This window comes from Stegodyphus dumicola, chromosome 1 (genome assembly GCF_044657685.1).
Source record: "Stegodyphus dumicola isolate Sdum_Otavi_A_Nest chromosome 1, ASM4465768v1".
In the NCBI taxonomy this organism is placed as follows: domain Eukaryota; kingdom Metazoa; phylum Arthropoda; class Arachnida; order Araneae; family Eresidae; genus Stegodyphus; species Stegodyphus dumicola.
The window spans coordinates 189,673,899-189,697,626 of record NC_140768.1 but is presented as its reverse complement, the minus strand read 5'-3'; the positions used below and the strand labels follow the sequence as shown (position 1 = coordinate 189,697,626).

The window sequence follows — 23,728 nt, the reverse complement described above, 5'->3', positions numbered from 1 at the left end:
AAGAAAAACCAAAAAAACCCAAACCCACCTAGCCGGCAAAGCCGGCCTTAAGGTTAAAAAAGGGCAGAAGGCAATTCCAACAACAAACGAGGACATCCAACGATCCAGCCGCATCCCACATAAAGCTCAATTAAATTTAAACATTTAAGAAGTATTAACTAATCTAAATAAAGCTCCGGAGAACCAAAACCCGAGAACCGAGTAACAAAAGAGTTAGTATAACGAAAACATAATAAACTAAACAAACTTCTGGTCAATGGTTGCAAGCTATTAATCTTTGAAAACCAGAGAAACACACATACAAACCAAAAAACCAAAAAAGTTCTTAAAGTTGGTTAAAGAAACTCAAAAGAAATAACACATCACATAAAACACACATATACACATACAAACTCTGTAGCACCTTCACTTTATATTCTTTCTTACTTCTTGCATTAATTCTTATCTTCATATTAAAATACCAATGATTTCTTTGTTATTATTAATAATATCTAAAATGTCTCTTGAAAATTTCTCAAACTTTTCATAATTTTTAAAAAGTCCACTGAATCCTTTATAATTATATTTCACTCTCACCTCCCCCGTTAAAATACAGTTCTCAACAAAGTGGCGTGCATCTCCATAAATATTACATACTAAACATTTTTCGTTCTCCTGGAGGTTGAATCTATTTAAGTAGGCTGGGAATCTGCCATGACCGGTTACAATTTGATTACAATCAATATGATGATGTATTCTCATATTATTTTTGATCTTTATTTCATTAATATATCCAGTATTTCTTTCTGAAGATCCCCAGCTATCTTTCCATTCCTTAATAACAATATTTTTAAGAACAGTACATGATCTCCTTCTAGAGGGTTGTAGATAATTATCCTCCGTCTCCTCCCCCAGGGCAGCCTCTTTCGCAAGAACGTCCGCTCTCTCGTTGCCCATATTTCCAGCATGAGCCTTAATCCAATGGAAATAAATAATGTGTTTATTCTTCAAGTTAAAGTATAAATTTTTGATTTCATCTACTAATTTATTCTTATTATGAGGACTGGAGAGTGCCGACAGTGCAGATAAAGCATCTGAATAAATATTAATAAAATATTTTACTGTTAATTTCTCCACCCATTTCAAGGCATTTTTAAGAGCAAGAAGTTCAGATTGATAAACCGAGTTTAAATTATTAAGTTTACATTTCCCTGAGTCTATTTCAATACCATGAAAATAAACAAATGCACTGCCAATACATCCATCAATACCTGAGCCGTCTGTAAAAATATCTATTTCCCCATATTTTATCAAATTTTTATCATAATTTACCATTCTATAAAGACTTGGATGAATTTCCAATGGATGTATCCAATCAAAGGCATCAGCACCAATATCATTAAGAACTTCTTTTATTTTATACTGTAAAAGAAACTTATTGTATTCATATTTGTATTGCAACGAGAGAGGCAGAACGCCTGCTAAGATACATACTATCTCCGTCGAAACCGTACGAAATGCTCTAGTAATGGTAAGAAGCCAGGCTCTCTGCAAAGAATGCAATTCTCTGCAATTCTTTGCTGGTATATACTAAAGAGTTTCGCCTCCAACTTGACTCGATTCCTTACTACCGGAAAGGCCTTTACTAAAGCAACGTTAAAATTTTCGTACGTTTGGGTGAGACTTCCCGGTTCACCCAAAAGAGTCTTTCCGATGCACTTGAACCAATTAAGCGCTTGACCCTTCAAAGCGGTGGTAGCCAAGTTGACTTTCTGAAGTTCGTAGACAGGATACAGCCTAAAATGGGCATCTAATTTTTCTAAGAAGGTTTCTTGCCAACGGCTTCATTGTTGCCGGCATGGTTTGGACGATGTATCCGAATCCTTCTAGGCTGGCAGTCCGGGATTCTTAGCCGATGCTGCAGGTACATCAAATTCTGAGTGATCGTTGGCCATATGTCTTCTTCTTTGGGCCCCTCTATCAGGACTACTTTTTTCTTCTAATTGCCTTTGCAAATATAACTGAAGTCCTGAGTAGGAACAAGGAATTAAACTATGTTCGTGCAAGTGCAGAAGATACAACACAAACGGGAAGGGTTTAATTACCCTTTATTTGACACAGTTTACAGCCGTTCCCGTACTTCGGGATACAAAGACCAGTACCTATGGTCTGAAATGTAAAAATAAGAACTAAAACTACTTAATCAAATAAAAACTAAACCCAGATACTTTGGAAAGACTAGTAACGCGGAGATTGGCCTTTTAAGCTTTTTGTATGTAGTGAGCGGAATACGGGAAACTACAATACGTCTTCAAGTATCAAAGAGAACTAAGTTCTAGTCTCAAAGGCTGACTGAGAAGCGCGCGCGAGGTAAAGTAGCAAGAAGTCTCTCTCTCCCTCTTGGCTAAAAGCCACAATTTTAATACTTAACAGTTTGCAAGTTCAATTTGCATAACTAAATCTGTTCGCATTTATTCTGACCAGAAATGGAAAATAAGAGAGAATAGTAAAGTTTTAAAATAAAATAAACGTTAGTAAAACTCAAAATCCTTACAGAGTAAATGCCATGTTTACTTTCTAAAGATTAATACTTTTGTTACTTTTATAGTACGTAATTAATACTTATTCATGAATGAAGAAATAATGTAAAATAACTACTTTAGAACTGAACAAAGATCTTTAAAAGCAGCCTTTCGATTAAGTTTCCAGAACTATTTTCTCCTTTTTTTTTTTTTTTTTTTTTTGGCAAAAAGTTTCACTTTAAAATCCTGTCCTTATTCATAACCGCAAATTGCTCCGCTATATCATCTATAATCATACAAAGAGCAGTTTTTGCCAGAGTATGAAAGAACAACATGCTCATTCAGTTAGAGTCGAATGAATATTAGTGACAACATGTTGACAGTTCTGAAAAAACTTTATTACCATAGTTATAAATACAATCCCCCAAATATAATTGCCTGCCCAATATAATCGCCTCTTTACAATCATGTCTACCACATTTTACGAAATTACTAGAAGGAGTCGATTAGCTAGAAGTCCTCTTCTGCTGATACTCCACAGCGATAACTCTAATGCTTGGTTAAGCTCCTCTCTGGTGTTGGATTGGGTCTTTCATTATGGTTCCTTTCTTTTGGCGAGGAAATCTAGTCACACAGACTCATATGCAGCTAGTGCAGTAGCTGTTCCAGTGCCTCCATACAACTAAGAACTGCTTTGAAATTATTCAATTTGTTAAACAGTTGCGGTTTAATACGTAAAATAAAAATATTACGCCATATGAAAGGGAACATTCCAGAAACTGGCCATTTACCTTTACCTTTACCTTCACTCGCATTTGGTACCAACTACTGTGAGTTGTTGAGTTACCAATACATCAAGTATGCCTTAGGCCTTTCACGTTTGTATCCAAAAAGAAGATGTACTATTGGTACATCTAATCACCCAGAGGGCGTAGAATGCATTCAAAAACTCTAAGGTTTGGAGTAATCTGGTCGTGGAGAAGCAAAAGTTTCCATAGATGGTAAGTTATAAAGCAATCTTTTACGAATGGTCGCATTCAGTCTCTGCTAGATATTAATTCGGAGTTATTTAAGAAGAAGCATTCTGAATTGAGAGCATTTTGTGACAGGATAGGAAAACAGTTTAAGTCTGCGTTCAATTAATCAGTAGTGTCCTTAATATGCAGCGAAACATCAAAGTTCAATCAGACTTTGGTCAAAAACACAAAGTTCATAAAAATTAGTAGAATTTGCATTCGCACACAATTGTCTTTGGTCAAAACCACAAAGTTCATAAAATTTTGTAGAATTTGCAATCACTCAGAAGTCACATCACGTGAAGACACGTTAAAACTTTATTCGCAGATACGCCCATATGGGCGTGTCAACGAAAAACGTAGCACGATTTTCACTTCAAATCTTGGAATTAAACATAAAGTTTACAGTCATGAATACAAATACTTGATTAAATACGAAGAAAATGAACTATTTACATATTTACAGTTACCAAGATGCGTTATGGTGTATTGTGCGGGGTCTTTTTACCATGTTTTCAATTGTAGGATAGTAGTCACACAAACTTCGGAGGGTGGCGTATTCTGAGTTACTTAAACTTTCGAAGAAATTATGAGACGAGATTAATATTTGTTCGTGCATGGCTTTTACGTTAAGGTCGTGCTGAATATCCGCATTTCTCACATACCAGGGAGCTTTCACTATGGAACGTAGAATTTTATTCGGGAGAATATCAAGTTATGCACGTTCTGTTTTAATGGCCTCAAGATATTCTTGTTGTGTTGCGGGACATTCTGTCTTAAAGAGGATATCTTTAGGATTTTATAAGTTATGAATGTTCTAAGTAATGAACAGAAAGGTTCTTGTAAATACTCTTAATATTTAAGTAATGTAAATAGTGACTTTTTTTCCAGGAATTAAAACCACATATTATCTCAAATCTTAAAATTCTATTATACATATAATCTCTGTTTTGTTCTTTCGAGGATCCCGGAGTGTGAATGAAGGCTATCTAGTCACGTTCAGCGATCCAAGGGAGGATCCTACAGGATCCCAGTTCCTGGGCGTAAAAATGGCAGTTCCTAATTTCCTGACCTCTATTAGAGTCAAGCTTATCAAGGTATCAAAAACTCTAATTTGAAAACTTCACATTACAATGTAATATCTTCCAGAGATGCTTAATAAAATATTTTTAGAATATAAAATAAAATTAAACAGTTCTGCACCAGTAATGTAACGCATGAATTTAGAATTATCTTATATTAATTAGAATAGTGCTGCAAATGATGGCTGAAATTATCTGTCAATATATTATGGGTTTAATATATTTAAAAACATATCAAGACCGTACATTATTTAAAATGAAATAAAATATTTTCATTAGCAAAAAATGGATGAATATGTTTTAAGTGTTTCAGTCCGTCAATAATAGATTCATTAAATTTGATAAATAAGTTTTAAAGACCTTAGGTCTGGGCCAATGGCAACACTCCGAGAATTGATTATACACTGCTGGCCACCGTAAATCCAACACCCTGAAGGAAGCATGCAAATAACATGAAATTTACAACATGCATTAGCGGAGGTGAGATATGCAAATGAATAGAATTTCAACTCAGACGCACATCACGGGCACCTACGGTGCCACTTCAAAGTGTTATTTAAGGCTTGGAGGTTTCGACGATTTCAAGTTTGGCAATTGTGTTTTTCTTGTTGTTTTTCCAAAAATAAAAAACGATTAATTATGCTTCGTAGTAAACAGCGATCATTGTTTGATCAAGTATTCGAGTTCGACAGAGGAAGGATAGTGGCCTACCGAGAGTGTGGATTATCTTTCAGGGAAATCGGTAGTCGTGTTGGACGAAACCAAACAACTGTAATGAGGATATGTGACCATTGGATGCAGGAGGGTACGACTGACCGACGTGTTCGATCGCATCCACCTGAGTGCACCACTTCACGTGTTGACAGGAACATTGTGCGCATGGCAGTGACGGATCGCTCAGTCACTTCGCGAACCATATCACAGCACATTCAGTCTGTAACGCATCATCCAGTGTCTGCGCGTACCATTCGATGCCGTTTACAGTAGAGTGGTCTGTCCGCAAGACGTCCATTGCTTCGTCTACCCTTGACGCAGAACCACAGACTTCTCCGCCGCCAATGGTGCGATGAAAGAAGGATAAGGACGGCAGAATGGAATGAAATTGTCTTTACTGACGAGTCACGCTTCTGTCTGCAACACCACGATGGTCGGATTCGAGGCTGGAGACACCGTGGAGAGAGGATGCTGAACAGCTGCGTTATGCACTGTCACACTGTTCCTGCACCGGGTATTATGGTATGGGGCGGTATTGGATATCACTCTCGCACTCCTCTAGTACGTATTGCCGGTACTTTAAACAGCCAGTGCTACATCTCCGAGGTGTTGGAGCCAGTTGTCTTTCCTTATCTTCAGGACTTGCCCACAGCCATATTTCAACAGGATCATGCGCCACCACACGTGGCACGCATTGTCCAAGGATTCTTTGTCAATCGCCTGATTGAAGTGCTTCCCTGGCCGGCTCGCTCTCCGGATCTTTTGCCGATAGAAAACATGTGGTCCATGGTTGCTGAACGATTGACCCAGATTACATCCCAAGCTGCCACACCAGATCAACTTTGGCAACGTGTGGAAGCTGCTTGGTCTGCTCTACCCCAAGAACACATCTTAAGTCTCTTTGAATCAATGCCGAGGCGTGTGGCAGCGGTGATCTCCAACAAGGACGTCTACTCTGGCTACTGATTCTGGAAGAAACCACACTTCACAGAAGTCTATAAATTTAATCATTTGGTACTTGGTCAACATGTTATCTACTAAATAAATTTTGTTGTGATATGTCTTGTCTTTCTCGGTGTTGCAATTTGGGTGGCCAGCAGTGTACGTTAAGCTGCTTGAAAATAAACTAAGAAAAGCTTTAATTTCTCGTTATGGCTCTTTATAAATGATAGTTTTTCCAATACTTTTCATTAAAACATAATACAACAATAAATAATATTTAACCATTGAGAGTCGATGATCTAAAGGAAGGTTTAGCATAGGAATATTACTGTGTTCAAAAAGTTTGTGGAAGATGTTTGTATGGCAGTTTTGTTTCAAATGTAAATCTTATTAAATCATAATCTTCAAAGCAATATCAATCGAACATATATATTTGCTTAAGCGCGTTTGACATTCCAAGAAGCACAAGAAAATACCTCCTTTGGTATCTGTCTCTACTAGTCTTATCGTTCTGAATAGCCTAGTTTGTCTGCAAACGTCGAAACTATATAGTCATATCGATAAGTGAGACCAGCAGAATGGGTCAGAAAATGAAAAATTTCAAAATTAGCGGATTAGTTTCTGATCAGTGAATTTAGCTATCTAATCTCACACGCCGTTTGCTCAGAATGCGACATCACATCGAAAGGTTAAAAGATAGTTAAGGTTCGTGTGCACCACAACACGAATCACTCTGCCACTTGAAACATTTCTTCTGCAGGGAGTACGCTAACGGTCCCTGACAGCTCCATTCAGATACTGAGTATTATATGCACGTGGTATGTCTTTTGTGCGAACGTTTTGAATACAAGAATATTTTATTCCATCTAAGTATGCAGTAAATTTCTTCTGCGTTCGCTATCAGTCAATTACTATTAACCAAAAGTAAATTATATCTTTCTCTATTTAACATTTACAGCTACAGTATAGTTCAAAATTCTGCTCTTATTCAATGCTAAATAAATTTATAACAGCTCCAAAAAAGAATTAATTTTGCCAATGATTAATTGCCAACAATCATAATTAAGTCATTCATTAACGGAGAATTAATTTTCACCATTTTTAAGTGCTGTATAATTTTGATAAGTCAAAATCTTCGATAACTGAAAGTAAATATCGTAATGTAGAATTCTAAATTAATGGTAATATTTTCGATAATTAAGTTTTTTCCTCATCCTTTCAATTTCTGCTAATCGAAGTACGACTCTTACAACATGGTAAATAAATTATGATTACTTGAAAGTAAATTACAGATCTTCACTCGCATTAATTTGAAATTAGTGAAATTTTAATAATTTGTAACTTATTAAAAAATTAGGTAAATCAGAGTAAATTAAAAATATGAGTTTGAAAATAATTATGTAAATGACTCTCTATTCATTATTTTTTCTAATGAAATCTTAGCGCTTTTTTGCGGAGTAACATGTTTCTGGGAAACTGTTAACAAACGGTAGTATGGAGTTAGGGAGAAAAAAATAATTATGCCCAACGAAATACTTGATATAATACTTTAGAAACTTTTATCTATTACAATAATAGTTCGGTTATCATAATGGTCGGTTATATCATAATTCATATAAATTAGATATGCTATAAATCCATTAAAATAATAGTTCGGTTATCGTAATAGATAAAATAATGGTCGATTATATCATAATTCATATAAATTAGTTGTACTATAAATTGTGGCTATTAGAGATGCTATTAAAAAATAAAAAAAGGTATACATTTTTCAATGCGCTTCGTTTTATAATTTTGAGTTTGTTCAGCAATGCATAGGTTTCACTGGTAAGACAAATTAAAATTCTTGCCACCCTACGTCAATGATAAATATCTTGTTAACGTTAAAGCTTAGTCTTTGCATTTACATAGCGTACACAATTTAGTCTTAATGCAGAGGATGCTGTAAACATTTGTAATACCAAAAGATCTCTGTGTGTACGACATTTAATAGAACACCATAAATAATGTGGGTTAAGTAAAATGATGTTTATTTTTTGTAAAACAACTGAGTGATAAAGAATGCCATAGCAACCCCTCTTTTCATCGACAGACGCAGAGGACAGCTTTACATACAGCTTGGCACGGCCTGTCCCAGAGTTGTCCCAGCATGCCTCAATTCGACGGCATGAGTGAGTCATACGGCGAGCATTACACCTTGGCAACTTGCGATATACATTATTTAATGTACATGTACCGAAAGTTTTGCAAATGCGAGGCCATCACCTATAGAGGTAAGTCTGTGAAGTCATTATGATCATCATTTCAAGGAGCAATGGTTACTTTTCTTTTAGTACATTGCTTACTTAACCGTTTGGTACTGGGTACTGATTACCTAGCAATGCTTACTCGATATTTTCTGCCATATTGTAACTCTATTGTTATTACTTAGGAATTGCCTAAAACCTCACGTAAATAGCAAGAAACTTTATTTTGTTCAGAAATGAAAAAAAATAATGCCTTCATCCACGTGTCAGCAGTACAAAGTGCACAAATAAGCATGCATTTGCAGTGAACAGAATAAATAATAAACCAAAATACAGAAATACGCGAGTGAAAATGTAAATGCACCTACTTTTCCAGAAAGCCAGGCAAAAATTTATTTTCCGTTATTCGATAATTAGTCCTTTTTTAAATCCAATGGCAGGCGATTGCCTAATGCCAAAAGGGGTGGCCATGTTATTTGGAGACACCTAATAGGCGGCCACCGTTACTTCCTATGAAGAAACGGACAGTTACGTCTATGCATTCTCCAGGATTCGAAACCGGGCCCTACGGTACTGCAGTAGGCTCTCCTAACCACTATATCGTCTAGGCAGCTATCGCTAACTAAGAGTTAGATAGATTAGATAACTAAGAGTCATTACCAAGGCTATCATGCAAGTCATTTTTATGCCTCTATCTTCTATCTGCGTCGCCACTAACATACTAAGAGTTTACTTATACCACTAACTTGCATTCTAAAGATCTTCAGACAAATGAACAAATGAAAATATCTATGAAAATTTATGATGTTACAGTAATAAAAACAATAAAATTTTAAATCGATTGAAAAATTATACACGTTTCTTCACAAAACATATAAACTACTATTTAAGGGCCTTGATTAGTCTGCTGATTCTATATGTAGATAAAATTATATAAAACTGATAAATTTAAGTAAGAAAACGAAAGTATTGTTACGAAATGTACAGGCGCGGTGAGATAGCTTTACCGCAAAGCAGGTTTAGGGTTGCCATAAAATGGCAAGGTAAGGCAGGGTTGCCACATTTGGCGAGAAATCGCCCATTTAGCGACAAAGTTGGCGATATGTCACGGACGGATGGAGAACCTTCTGAAATGAATTCTTATCTGTTTATAATTCTTACCAGCTGGTTGTTCCAGCGTGTTTATAGTAGATTTTCGACAACTGTAAAAAGTGACTTTGGAGCTGCCCTTATTAATATTGCCTAATAAAGTGTGTTTCGATATTCCATCAAGTGCTGTCGTCGTTATTCACTCCAAATCCGCACGAACCCCGTACCGTACTTACGAACGTGAAGTAAAGGAAGGAAAATAACGCAACAGTATGCACAGTTTAGCATGGATATTTCGTATTTTCTGATAGAACATATAAACTTCAGTTCAAAAATTCGTATGATTAACATAAAAAACGAAATAACGATTTCTCAGTCTGTTTCAATCAAAAATTACAGTTGTTCAATATACAAGAAAAGAGAGCTTTTTTTCAGATAGAATGTATACTGTGTATGAAATTATTAAATCCTCCTGCGACTGAATTACTGAATCGGCTTCTGCTTCACTTAATTGTTTAGTAAAAATCCTCAGGATTGAGATAAGCTTACTTAATTGCGTATATTACTTTGTATTTAATATTTTAATTTTGGTTGAGCTTTTTTTTTTTTTTTTTTTTTTTTTTTGAATTTCTTAAAAGTTTGAGAGATTTTTTTTTCAGTTTGTATAACCTTCAGGCTGACGTGTCAAAAAAAGTTGTTTTAAACTTTCATCTGAGTTTTTGCTACTCTATACCCGGGAATGACAGTATTTATGGTTTTGGGAGTTTGATAATAAAAGTTGTGTGAAATCGTACACTTCTAAATCCAGTTTACCCACAGTTTTATGTAATAAAATAAATTTAGTACTAGTACTGCAAATTATTTGAATTGATTACTCTTCATTTCTCTCTTGAGGTAGAAAATAAATTTATACGTGATTTAATAGCTATAAACACCAGCAGTGTTAATGAGTGAGACATGAAGATTGACTCTCTAATTCTATCAATATTAGCATCAGCTGTACTAATGTTGACTTTCATCAAAAATAATAATCAATAATTGTATGGTGTCTCTCTTCATGAGTCATAAATTCAAAGATCGTTTCGTTTCAGGAGTCAAGGTTGGGAGAGCATTAGAATTTCAAATCAAAATTTCAAGAGTTCACAGAACATAGAAATAACATTTATCAACGATAAACTTATATTACTTCCGCCTATAGCGGCCATGAAACATAATCATATAATACAATAAATATGACATGCGTCATTCTTCATGTTCAAGCGTCAAGTGATATATTTTTCATCGGCGCGCATCAAGAGTTCCACCTATCTACCAAAAAGACGGAACATACTCCGCCCCGATGAACATTGGTTCATTACAACATTATTATAAAGATCTTCAATTTTAGATTTAAACAAGTTTTCCAAAAGTTCAACAGTATATCGTATAAAATAAAAATGCATAATGACAAATTTAAATTGAATAACAACATTAAATTTAGCACAAAATTTTACAAATAAAACATACTTACAATCTCTAGAAGGAAAACAAAATAATGAAACTGCTAAATTACCATAATTCACAATTGTGGTCCATTCTCTGAATCTGAAACATAATTGAATTAATAATAATAATAAAGACACAAATTATGAATATACAGTTACTGGTTTTTTTTAGAGTCTTATTCACTCAATGGTATGCGGGAAAGTTTATGTATAGGACGCTTCATTTCGCCCAATAAAGTTTATAGTTTCACAACACGAACGTTTCCATCAGCACCAGGATATAGTTCAATTACTCGTCCAAGTCGCCATTTTAATGGAGGCAAATTTTCGTCCTTTATCAAGACTAAGTCATTGAGGGCTAAATTTGGTTTATCCCTCAACCATTTGGTACGCCTTTGTAATTGTGAAAGATAATCTCTAGACCAACGTTTCCAAAAGCTCTGGAAAATTTGCTGTGTCAATTTCCATCTTTCAACAGGGGTTAGCTTATTATTTGTAAGATCAGGTTCAGGAATTGCTGTTAATGTAGTCCCAATTAGGAAATGTCCAGGTGTTAAAGGATTAAGATCTTCAGGGTCAGATGAGATGGAAACTATTGGCCTGGAATTCAAACACGCCTCGATTTGTGTAATTAAGGTGTGAAATTCTTCATATGTCAGAACCTGGGTCCCAATAGTCCGCTTTAAGTGAATCTTCATTTGTTTCACTCCAGCCTCTCAAAGGCCTCCAAAGTGAGGGGCAGCAGGAGGATTGAAGATCCATTGAATATTTTCACCGCTCAGGTAGTTTTGAAATGCTTCCTCAGAGGAAAGTGTAGCTATGTATCTTCTTAATTCTCGATCAGCCCCAACAAAGTTGGTTCCTCTATCGGAAAATATTTTCTTGGGTTTTCCTCTGCGTGACACAAATCTTTTCAGAGATGCTAGGAATGCTTCAGTTGTTAGATCACTGACTACTTCTAGGTGAATGGGCTTTGTGGTGAAGCATATGTAAAGGCAAACGTAACATTTATATCTCGTTCCTCCTCTTCCTTTCCTAGCTTTAATTAAAAAGGGGCCTGCAAAATCTAGTCCTGTATTCGAGAATGTTCTATCCGGCAATACGCGAGAAGCAGGTAGGTCACCCATTATCTGACTGGATGTGCTTGTTCGATTTTTAAAACATTTTATACATTTCCAAATTATTTTTCTTACAATTTCTCGGCCATTAACGATCCAATATTTCTGTCGCAGAGCAGATAATGTTAATGTGGCTCCTCTGTGAAGGTTCACTTCGTGAAAGTGTTTGACTATCAATTCAGTAATTTGGTGACTTTTGGGAAGAATGATTGGATACTTTGTGTTTTCTGAAAGATTCGAGTTACAGAGTCTACCACCGACTCTAAGGATTTCTTCTCTATCAAGAAAAGGATTTAATTTCAGGATTTTACTGCTGAGATTCATTTTCTTCCCTGCTTTCAAAAGTCTAATTTCTTCTCTAAATTCGGAATTTTGCATGATTTTAAAAATCAAATTGCTTGCCTTATCCAATTCTTGAACTGTTAAAAAAACCCTTGAGTTTTAAAGATGTAGGTTTAATATTGTGGCAGAATCTTAAACACCATGCAGTTACGCGTTTCAATTTTTTCCAGGATGAAAACCTGGATATCAATTCAAATTCAGCCTCTTGGCTAATAACAGAACATACAGTAGTTTGACGCTGTTCTACCTGTACCTCTTCCACCATAAGCTCGATCAAAGAATCAAAAGATGATGAAGGTACATTTTTCTCTTTTAACCACACTGGTCCATTGAACCAAAGTTTATTTTCCACTAGATCAGAAGCTCTTAATCCACGTGAAACTATGTCAGCCGGATTGTCATTTCCCTTACAGTATTTCCATTGCGAAGATGATACAACATCTTGTATTTCACGTACACGATTAGCAACAAAGGGTTTCCATTTATCAGCGGTACCCCTGATCCAGTGAAGAACAATTTTAGAGTCACTAAAACAAAATACATTATCTTCTTGGATATTAAATAATTTCCTTAAATATTTAACTATTCTTGCGGCAATAATGGCTCCCATAAGTTCTAAACGAGGCAAGGTTAATTTTTTAAGTGGGGATACACGGCTCTTTGAAAGAACAAAAGACGTACAGCAAGAATCAGGATCACGAAAATATGCAACAGCTTCATATCCCTTGAGGTTGGCGTCACAAAAGACAAAAAGCTCTATTTTATCGAAATTTACACATTCATCATTTAATATGTATTTTCTAGGAATACACAAGTTGAGAATAACTTCAATTTCAAAGTACCAAGTTTTAAATTTTTCACTCAAATAACTGGGCAAAATTGTGTCCCAATCAATACCGAATTCCCATAATTCTTGTAATAAGAATTTTATTCTGATTACAAAAGGTGCAACGAAGCCAACTGGGTCATAAAATTTTGCCACAATCTGTAATACCTTTCGCTTCGTAGCGTGTTTCCAGTCAACTGGTTGTAAAAGTTCTTGTACATCTAATTTCAATGTGTCCTCATCCAAATCCCAAATTATTCCCAGCACCTTTAACGTTTTCTTATCCAAATTATCTTCCTTATTAATTAAACCAATATCTTGCCAATGATTTTTTAAAGATTCGGAATTTGATTCAAATTTTCTTAAGTTCATACCAGCGTCTTGAAGAATTTTAACTGCATCAGTTGATAATGAGAAAACTTCTTCAACGGAGTCTGCTCCAAGGATAAGGTCATCAACATATAGGGACTTATTTAACATGTCAACAGCTTTGCTATATTTCTTTTCATAACCCTTAATATGATGTTTGATAGTGGCGGACAAAATAAACAGACTTGTTGTCATTCCAAACGGCACTCGGCACATTCAGAAAACCTTAAAGCCTAAACTATTGTAACTATCGTCGTAAGAATGATCAAACCACAAGAACCTTAAAAAATTTCTATCTTCACTATCAATTTGAATTTGGTGAAAAGCCTTCTCTATGTCTGCACAAAATGCAACTTTATGTACGCGAAATTTTAAAATTATATCCAACAAGTTAGGATTTAAATTAGGGCCTGATATCAAACATTCATTTAACGATTTAGCTCCTTTAGACTTAGAAGAGGCATCATAAACTATTCTTATTCTTGTTGTTACTTTTTCTTCACGTATAACGGGCCTATGAGGCATGTAATAACAGTTAGGTTCATTTTCAACAAACTTACATTGTTCAACAATCCCCCTTTCAACTTGTTCTCTAATTATATTATCTTATTCATTATATAGGAAATCATTTCCCTTTAATTTATGCTTTAATCCTAGAAATTGTTGTTTAGCAACGAAAAACTTATCAGCGAGTTGTGATTTATTGTCCTTCCAAAAGAGTTTTGTTTCGTATCTGCCGTTATTAAATTTTAAACTGTCGTTAAAATGCTTAATAGTATCCAAATCAGTTTCCGAAAATGTTTTGTTTTCATTTTCAATTCCTATCGAATCCAATTTCCAAAATGACTGCAAATCAAATGTGTTTCCTTCAACGGTAGATAAAAACAACGCATTAATTCGAGTATTATTATTTTTTACTTTACCCATCACTGTGTATCCAAATATCGTCGGTACTATAAACAAACCATCATTTATGAATCATTTTTGAATTACTTCCTGTTTGTATATACCAGAAATGCTCCGCCCCAAGCAGAATATTTATGTTCTCATTAACGGGACTTTTATCCGAAAGTTCCAAACCCTTTTTAGTCATAAATTCTTTAATGTTTTGACATGTTGATGGCGCCTGGAATTTATTGATGATATTAATTCTATCCCTATAGCTTCTACAACAAGGCAGCGATCATCGTTTTTATTTTTTATTTTTAGACTATATACATCAAATTCTTGCGAGTTGCCGCGCTGATTCCCAAACGAATAAATTGTTAGAAATTCTTTTCTAATGACTTGCAATTCTAAATCGCGCGCTAACTTGTGGGTGATGAAGTTTCGTTCACTACCTGAATCAATTAATAATCTTACGATTCTCGATTTATTTTTGCTTTGAGCAATAACAGAACATGTCTGTAAAAGCACACTATTTTCAGGTTTTAGAGTGTTACAGTGGGAAGTAGATACTAAAGTTTTATTTTGCGTATCTACGGATTTAACATCTTCCATTTCTTTCGATTTCAAACGGCAGAAAAGTTTATTATGATTTTTCTCGTTACAATTTTCGCATGGTTGTATATTTGACCGACAAAACGACGACAAATGTGATCTCAGAAAGCATTTGTAACAGCGACCTTCATGTTTCAATTTGTTTCGTTTTTGTTCGTCGGAAAATTTCAAACATCCGGCAGATGTATGTTCGTTTGATTTGCAGAATATGCAAAACATATTTACTGATGTGTTAAAAGCAGAAGCTTGTGATTTGACTTTATAATTTTTAACCCTTGTTTAGGATTAACCCCTGTGTATTTATTACCTTTTGAGCTATTAATCAAAATACTTGCTTCTCGGCATTCAGTTTCTATTTTAATGAACTCTATTAATTCACTTACTTCTATATTTTGGTTAGATGTTCTTTTTCTATGGAATTCAAGAGCTAAATCTTCAGGTAACAATTTAAGAATTATTGGGTTCAATAACTGTCCGTATGAACCGCTAGTAACATCTAAACTACTTAAACTTCTAACACAGATTTGTAACTGATCATAGAGCTTTCTTAACTCAAAAACATTTGAAGAACTTTTAACTGGTTCTAACTGTAACAACATCTGCATGAATTTTGATATAATAACATCTTTACGACCAAACCTCTCTTCTAAACTTTTAATGCATAGATCATAATTTTCTTCAGATAAAGCATAACCAGAAACACAATTATATGCTGAACCAGATAATAAACTTTTCAAATATGTAAACTTATCTATTTTAGATAAACTTGGATTAGAATGAATAGCATTATCATACGAATTAAAGAATTCGAGCCATTTACTGGGATCACCAGCAAATTTTTCAATATTTAATTTAGGTAACTTTACTGAAGCACTACTTGTAACAACATTATTACCATTCAGAGTACTACTAATACCATTGCTAGTTGCAATTATACTTCTTTCAACAACTTCATTACTGTTAGTTTTCTTTACTTTACTAACAATCTTAGCTTTAAACGTTATAATTTTTTCATCATATTCTTCACATACAAGTAGTTCGTTATCATATTCTTTTTCATCAATTATGAGAGCATCGATCTTTGAGTCAAGAGTTTTAAGTTTCTCATGGTATTCAATTAACAATTCATATGATGAATTTAGATCTTCTACATGTTCTTTACTTAATGCTTCCGATAATAATTTCTCAAGTTTATTTAGAAGTGTAGTAACTTTACTACGTACAATAGCACGTTTCTCTTTCTCTTTTGCTAAATCATCCATTATGTTTCGTTTTCAAAGATCGATACCAAGAACAAATGAATCAAAAGTCTTACCTTTCAAAAGGTAATTCCCCTTTTCCCGGGTTTCGGCACCAAAAAAATGTATGGTGTCTCTCTTCATGAGTCATAAATTCAAAGATCGTTTCATTTCAGGAGTCAAGTTTGGGAGAGCATTAGAATTTCAAATCAAAATTTCAAGAGTTCACAGAACATAGAAATAACATTTATTAACGATAAACATATATTACTTATATTACTTCCGCCTATAGCGGCCATGAAACATAATCATATAATACAATAAATATGACATGCGTCATTCTTCATGTTCAAGCGTCATGTGATATATTTTTTATCGGCGCGCATCAAGAGCGCCACCTATCTACCAAAAAGACGGAACAATAATTAATTCATTTAAATGATTAATTGATAGAATGCATTACAATGCATTCTATCAATTAATCTGCCTAAATTAAGCCTATATTGAATGATGAATCACCGATATAAACTGTGTATAAACTTTAATTTGAAGAATTTCCGCTTCAGACCTTAGAGCCGGTGAACTTAAATGTTTTTTCCCAATTTGCATTTTATTCTTGTACAGACCATGTAAGACGAATATGCCAAAAGATTGCTCTTGAAATTCCCACTTTCATAAATAATTGCATTATTTTCTTTTTTCCAGGTAATTCCTCGCGAAGGCTGTGTGAGCCGGAAGACATATACAGCTGCGTTATGGGTGTTCTAACTAAAAATAATCGTAAGTAAACACGAACTTCTACAACAAATTTAATTTTTATGGAAGAATGTAGGTTCTCTCAACCAGGAGGATGTGTATAAAATCATGAGTTAGATATATTGTAAATTATACGAATTACAACAGCCAGACATATTAAAAGTAATAAAAAAATTAATAAAGAAGAACGTATATTACTTTTAAATATTTCAGTTTGTACGCAATACAGAGTTAATTTGAATAAAGATCTCATGTGACCGTAAATAGCAATACTGATGAGACCAAACCGAGTGGAATGACATCAGTTTGCAGGCCGTATGCTGTCACATTACATTCCAGTACAAGTAAGCAACCATAAAAACTATTTATTTCTTGCCTAATTATATTTAATTTTCAGTCCTTAACTATACAATTATATTTTTTATATAACATATCTAATATTCTTCTATAATATAAAAAAGTATTTATTTATTAGATTCCGTTATGTTCCGTTAGAGATAAGAGACGTTTATGTTACAAAAAATTTATATACAGGGTGTCCGTAATTTTTTCTCCGAATAGCAAAATTAAATTGAAACCCAATTTTAGAAGTAACCGGAAATAATTTTTTTCGGTATAATCTTTAGATTGATTGTTCATGAAGTTGCTCATGAACAGTTGAAAATGACTGCCTATAAATTGCAGATTTGACAACAAGTCAAACCTAATGATCGAGTCGTCTGTAAGAAATTTTCTGTAGACATTCTTCACTGTATCAGTATGATGATAAATTTCCTCAGAAAATCGTACCTCTGCCGTTGGAATACACACGTAAGTGATTTCTTTTATATCCCCAGAAATTTGGATTGGTAGAGGTGGACCAGTTTCATGCCCACTCTACTCTTCGAACGCCACACCACTCGATTCCGTTTTCTAGGGATACTTGAAGAATCAAGTTTATGTTGCAGAGATTCGCAGCATCGAGGAACTCGAAAACGGAATTACCACAGAAATAGTTACTATGATTTCACAAGTGTTTAATAAAGCCTGAAGAGAAATCGAGAACAGACTTGATATTTTCCAATCAACTAATGGTGCTCATGTTAAAATGTATTAATATAAAATTCTCCGAAAGTGCGAAATAAAATTCTATGTTTTTTCCTAAATTATGGACACACTATTTAGTATAATGAAGAAATAATTACTCATACCGGGGCTTATGGTCTTCAGGAATGAGGGGGAAAAATAGGTACAATAATAAATAATAATTATTTAATTAATAAAGTTTCCCCATTTTTCCTAGCAGACCTGCAAATTTATGTGTCAAGCTTACCAATGCTCCAAGCAGACTGCAGCCATCAGTGCGATAGTTTGAAAGATAGTTTAACATTTTTTCCAAAAACTAATCAAAACATTTTTATGTTTATATTTATTAAATACAATAATATTACATATATACTTAACTCCCACTATCCGCGGCACAGAAATTTTGAATTCTATTATATTTTAATAAACACTGTAATCTGAATGAATTGTTCTTCTATTTCAGTAACGGAAATGCACGAGGTCTGCCAAAAACCTTGCGTCGAATATAAATTTACAAGTGAAGTCTCATATATGGGTCTTGGAGGAACAAATAACAGGTAACTTCAGAAACTATTTATTTTATGATAGCAGGAACTGCTTACGGTCCGTTGATTTCATGTTAGGAAAGTTTTATCCATGTTTTCAAAATTAAGAAAGCGTAATAAATAATCGTTACGTTATACTACAATTGCAATTATTTTCACCTCCGCGCTCTTTGGCGAGTGCTGCCGTTACGCTAAATACTCTACTTATATCCCATTAACTGTGAAACCGTAGGTCACCGGTAACAAGCTGCATTTAAAGTTCGTGGTATGTATCTGATTGTTGAGCCATTGCTTCAGATTAAAGTAAGTTTAAAAAAATACTAGTAAACTGCAATCTGAAGAATTTATAGTACATTGTATCACCTCAAAGTAGAGTTTACCATTAAAAATCTTAAAGAAAAAAATGTAGAATAATCATAAAAATTAAAATCGCAAATGATTCTGGATCAGTTACGTAGCATATAGCGCTAGGCATATTTTACATAAATTTCAACAAGGCTCCAAATATCCATAAGAATCATCAATTGGAAAATTTTTATCAAGTAGAGACATTATTAAAAAATGTAAATTAAAAACTTAATTAAAAATTATTCAGGTTATTAAATAATTAACAGATTCATTCAATTTATGAAATATTTTTTGTCATAACTTAAGGAGATTGGTATTTTTTGAAAGTAGGAGAGATGAAAAATGAGCAATGCCCTCGGTGGGATTCGAACCTCGGACCTTTCGAAATCGCGCCGAGTGTGCTGACTACTACACCACGAAGTCATGCTAACAAGGCGAGAGAAATACCTTATACACTTCCCCTTTTAAAGGCGACTGGGGATTAGGGAATCCAATCGTGAAATCCTGGTGGTGGAGAATCATCTTCTACCACCTTTTATTGAGTTGAAACATAAGTAATGGCCTTTTTTTAATTTAATTATTTTTATTTTAACAAAACAAAAAACAATAAATTAGACGATAATATCAGAGTTTTTGGACTTTTCCCATAGGCCCAAGATCTCAAACTATAGTCATTTGGCTACAACCTATTCGTTCGGCTAATTCTCGAGTGGTTTGACGCACGTCATCGTGCAGAAGTTGATCCAAACGCTCTTCAACAAACTCATTTGTTCGTCCGTAACAAGCAGCGTCTTCGAGATCGAAATTTCTATTTTTGAATTTGGCAAACCAATTTCTTGCAGTTCGTTCAGGCATTGCACCTTCTCCATACGCTTCACAAATCTCTCGGGCAGCTTGTGCAGCATTGTTGCCTTGATTAAACGCAGAAAGAAGGTGGGTGTCGAAAATGCTTATTTTTGTCGACTTCACACTCCATTTTAATGATCTGAAAAATAAGAAAAATTAGCTCAGACAAAAAAAAAAAAAAAAAAAAAAAAAAAAAAAAAAAAAACACAAATACGCCATCTTGTAGAGGGAAAGATTCTCTTTCGAATAATACAAAACATTAAGCCAATACAATTTATTTTTACCATGCAATTTTAAACACAACATAAACAGCCATCATGGTTAAGAAAACTACACATATATAAGTCTTACAGCAATCAAGCAGGTATAGACTTTACTTATATGGAGAAGCAGAATAAGAGACCTTGACTACGTATAGAGCGAAACTACATTTTTCTGTGTTTAACATGCATGGAAAAGCTGGCTATACATTTTGCTGTACAGTGCCTGACATAGCAGGACTTACATACTTTGTCATCTTTTAGTGCAGATAATTCATCATCATCCTATATCTTCACACTTGTATGTATTTTCAGCTATCTGTATAATTGCAACACGCATTCCACGTGCATTAAACTGATCCTCAATAACTTCTTGAAAACTACATCTCAGTTACCCGTATCATTCAAATTCTTCGCCTCTCGAACAGCTTGTTCATTGATGAAATCGAAGGAAAGTTCCGTTTCGTGTCACCAGGGAAAGGCACAAGCACAGTATTCCTCGCTTCATTGGCAGAGAGAGTAGCGCTCGTTATTTAATACGTTACTATCGCCTACGGGCAAAACTCCAAGATTATTAGTGAAAGCTAGAATTAGATGCCATCTGAACTATTCATGATCCAAGAGAAAAGAGAGTTGTGATCTTAAATATTTTGAGGCCATCATCAATTTTGGGAACTTTTGTAAAGAAGGTCGGGGACCTTGACAGTACATCCATCTTTTCTCCTATGAAGGTTTATAAGGCATTTCTCCCGCTTTCCTAGCGTGCCTTCGAGGTGTAGTGGGGCCGGTTTCGAGTGTACTCTGGGCCGGTATTCTAGGGGTCCGTGGTTCGATTCCCGGAGAAGGCGATTGCTAATTTTCCATCTTGCCTCCTTCCAAATTACCTAATGTCTCTACAGGTTTATATTTGGATGAATTACGCATCACATGACCTAAAGCAGATGTCCTGTTTGAACGAATGACGCACGACATTTGTTACAAATTTGAAATATAAATTACAGATCTTACACTTTTCCGAATTATAACGCTCAATAATCTGCTGTCAATGAGGATGCATAGGTAGAGGGGTCTCAAACTGACGGCATGTGGGCCGCATGCGACCCCAAGACATTTCAATTATCTGTTTCTTTCAAGTACAGTGTTGCAAAGATCTCACGATTTTAGTCATTTGAAGTCAGAGTTTATATTATTTTCATTTCCATTAAAAATGAATATGAATAATGTAAAAAATCTGTAAATGGAGCTAATTAATTTACAATGCGATATAAATCTTATTCAAAGATTTGAAGATACGAATCTGATTAACTTTTATTCATATTCGTCAAAAAATAAGTTAGATAAATTATAAATTTTTGCTCTAAAAATAATCGCTTTATTTGGAACTATATTTTTATGTTAACAGCTTTCTTTCACAGGTGAAAACTAATACTCAAAGAACCCAGTTAATCGAAAAGCATTTATATAACGCGAAGAAGATATTTTCCAATAATTTCTCTCCAAGGCTCTCAATTTATTAGAATCGAAACGATATCAAGCTATAAGAAATAAAAACATTTATAATTTTTTATACACAAACATATACAGGGTGATTCAAAACTAGAGGGAGAAAGTTCTAAAAGCGGTAGGATGCATCTAAACGGCTCGAAATCACATAGCAATGCAGGGTTGGAAATGTAGTCCTAACGAGATAGGAAGGGGTTTAGGACTGTCACAGGAGCACAATCGAAAGCCACCTACAGAGTTGTTAGGATGGAAAATATGAATACAACGTGATCTCAAATTGATATTTAACGATCTTAAAAATAAGCCAGATGATGAGAGTCCACGACATTTCGTAACGTGGCGTAAGGCATGGAATCTCGGAGGTTTTGAAATACACTGGTCGTTTTGAAATGGCCCATCTTTGTGCCCGGAAAAAAATTGGCGCACTATGTAAAAATGAAATGAAGATAGGTTGCCACATATTAAGAAGTTCGCCAAGTGAACTAATTTTGGCGCAAACTGAATAAAAAGCGACAACATAAATTGTTGAATTTCTCCGTAAATTTCGTACCAAATTTTACAAAATTTCATATTTAGGCGTAATTTGAGTTGTAGAATCGAAATATGTAAAACATTTGGTATGTTATTTCAGAAAAAGTTCGATTTTGTGTCAAAATACCTATATTAGAATAATGCTATATATAAATTTAATACATATCCTATGTCGCGCTTTGGAGACTAGAAAAATGCAAGTTGAATTTCGTCAATCGGCCCAGTAGAACGGGAGATATAGAAGTGTCCCTCCCTTCTTTTTTGCGAGTAGTGTACATTAAGATAGCCTTTGACAGAGATGAACTACGGCCAGTCGTGATGGTGATGGTGATAGTACGTCTCCTGGCACAAAACCTTGACCATTATGTGCGCCGAAACGTAAACCAAAGGAAATTGAAGTATTCAACATCGTTATTTTAGATAAAGGTTGCCATTTAATGAGACCATATTTTTATATGCTATATACATGTAGATATACAAATTTTCTTCATTGCATAGAACATTTTTAAAAAAGGATCCTTCTGCATTGAAATTGTTTCTCGTATTGATGGGCATCAGAGGGTGGCTTTATTCATCGTAGAGAAACGAATTCTTCCCATTTTTCAGTAATCTTACAAACCTTAGGGTGATGCAAAATTTTATTTTGGATTTTGGTATAAGATTACTTCACAGTGTATTTTTTTAAAAAAAAATTAATGTAAAAAGTATTATAAAATGTACGTAAAATGTAAACGTAATCTAACATTTGTCATATAAATCTAAAAACAATAGAAAAAAATCTGAAATCAGCAGATTTAGTTGACGTTTAAGGGATTAAAAAAAACCCCTGATATTCGAGAAACTTTTTAAGTATTTTTTTTAAATATTAAATTTTCCATAACCTCACGAATACAGTTGCGGAAATTCACGCAGCGAAATAAATTTTCTGCTTTATTACGGTTTGTAAGAACGAAATATATAAGATTTCTTTCATATTGCAGCAGACTGGAGATCATGTACGACTCACAGCAGTACGTCTACGAAGAGTACAGGACTATCACATTTTCCAGTCTTTTCAGTAAGTTAGAATTCATTCTTCCAGTCACTATTTTTACAGCAGTTATACTTGAATGATAGAAATGCGATTTATAGGATAACAAGTACTGATGAGTTGCTTCAACATTTCATGTCACATACGGTAATCTTGCTAGTTAGGTCTCATAAAGCTGACTGGTTTGCAACTACATATAATTTTTGAATAAGATTACATGAATTATATATAATTTACGTCAAAGTATAAATCTAGGTTCGTAACAACTGTTAAAAATTATGTTAAAATTTTCTTCATAAACTTGACTTTTTAGCCGTACTAGCTACGTGAGCTTTAGTTTATTGTTTTCAAAAAATAATACCCATTTAATAATAAAA

General features: G+C 34.3%; 1 protein-coding gene across 2 annotated transcripts in view; it reads left to right on the top strand.

Annotated features, from left to right (window-relative positions):
- LOC118201119 (acid-sensing ion channel 2-like) overlaps positions 1-23,728 on the top strand; it is an 83,198-nt gene that overhangs the window by 40,855 nt on the left and 18,615 nt on the right. For both annotated transcript variants that reach the window (XM_085811499.1, XM_035373154.2), the window contains 5 exons: positions 4,481-4,614; positions 8,348-8,528; positions 17,173-17,247; positions 18,752-18,845; positions 23,302-23,378. In XM_085811499.1, the coding sequence (XP_085667625.1) occupies positions 4,481-4,614; positions 8,348-8,528; positions 17,173-17,247; positions 18,752-18,845; positions 23,302-23,378 (561 nt within the window). The remainder of the gene's footprint in view (positions 1-4,480; positions 4,615-8,347; positions 8,529-17,172; positions 17,248-18,751; positions 18,846-23,301; positions 23,379-23,728) is intronic.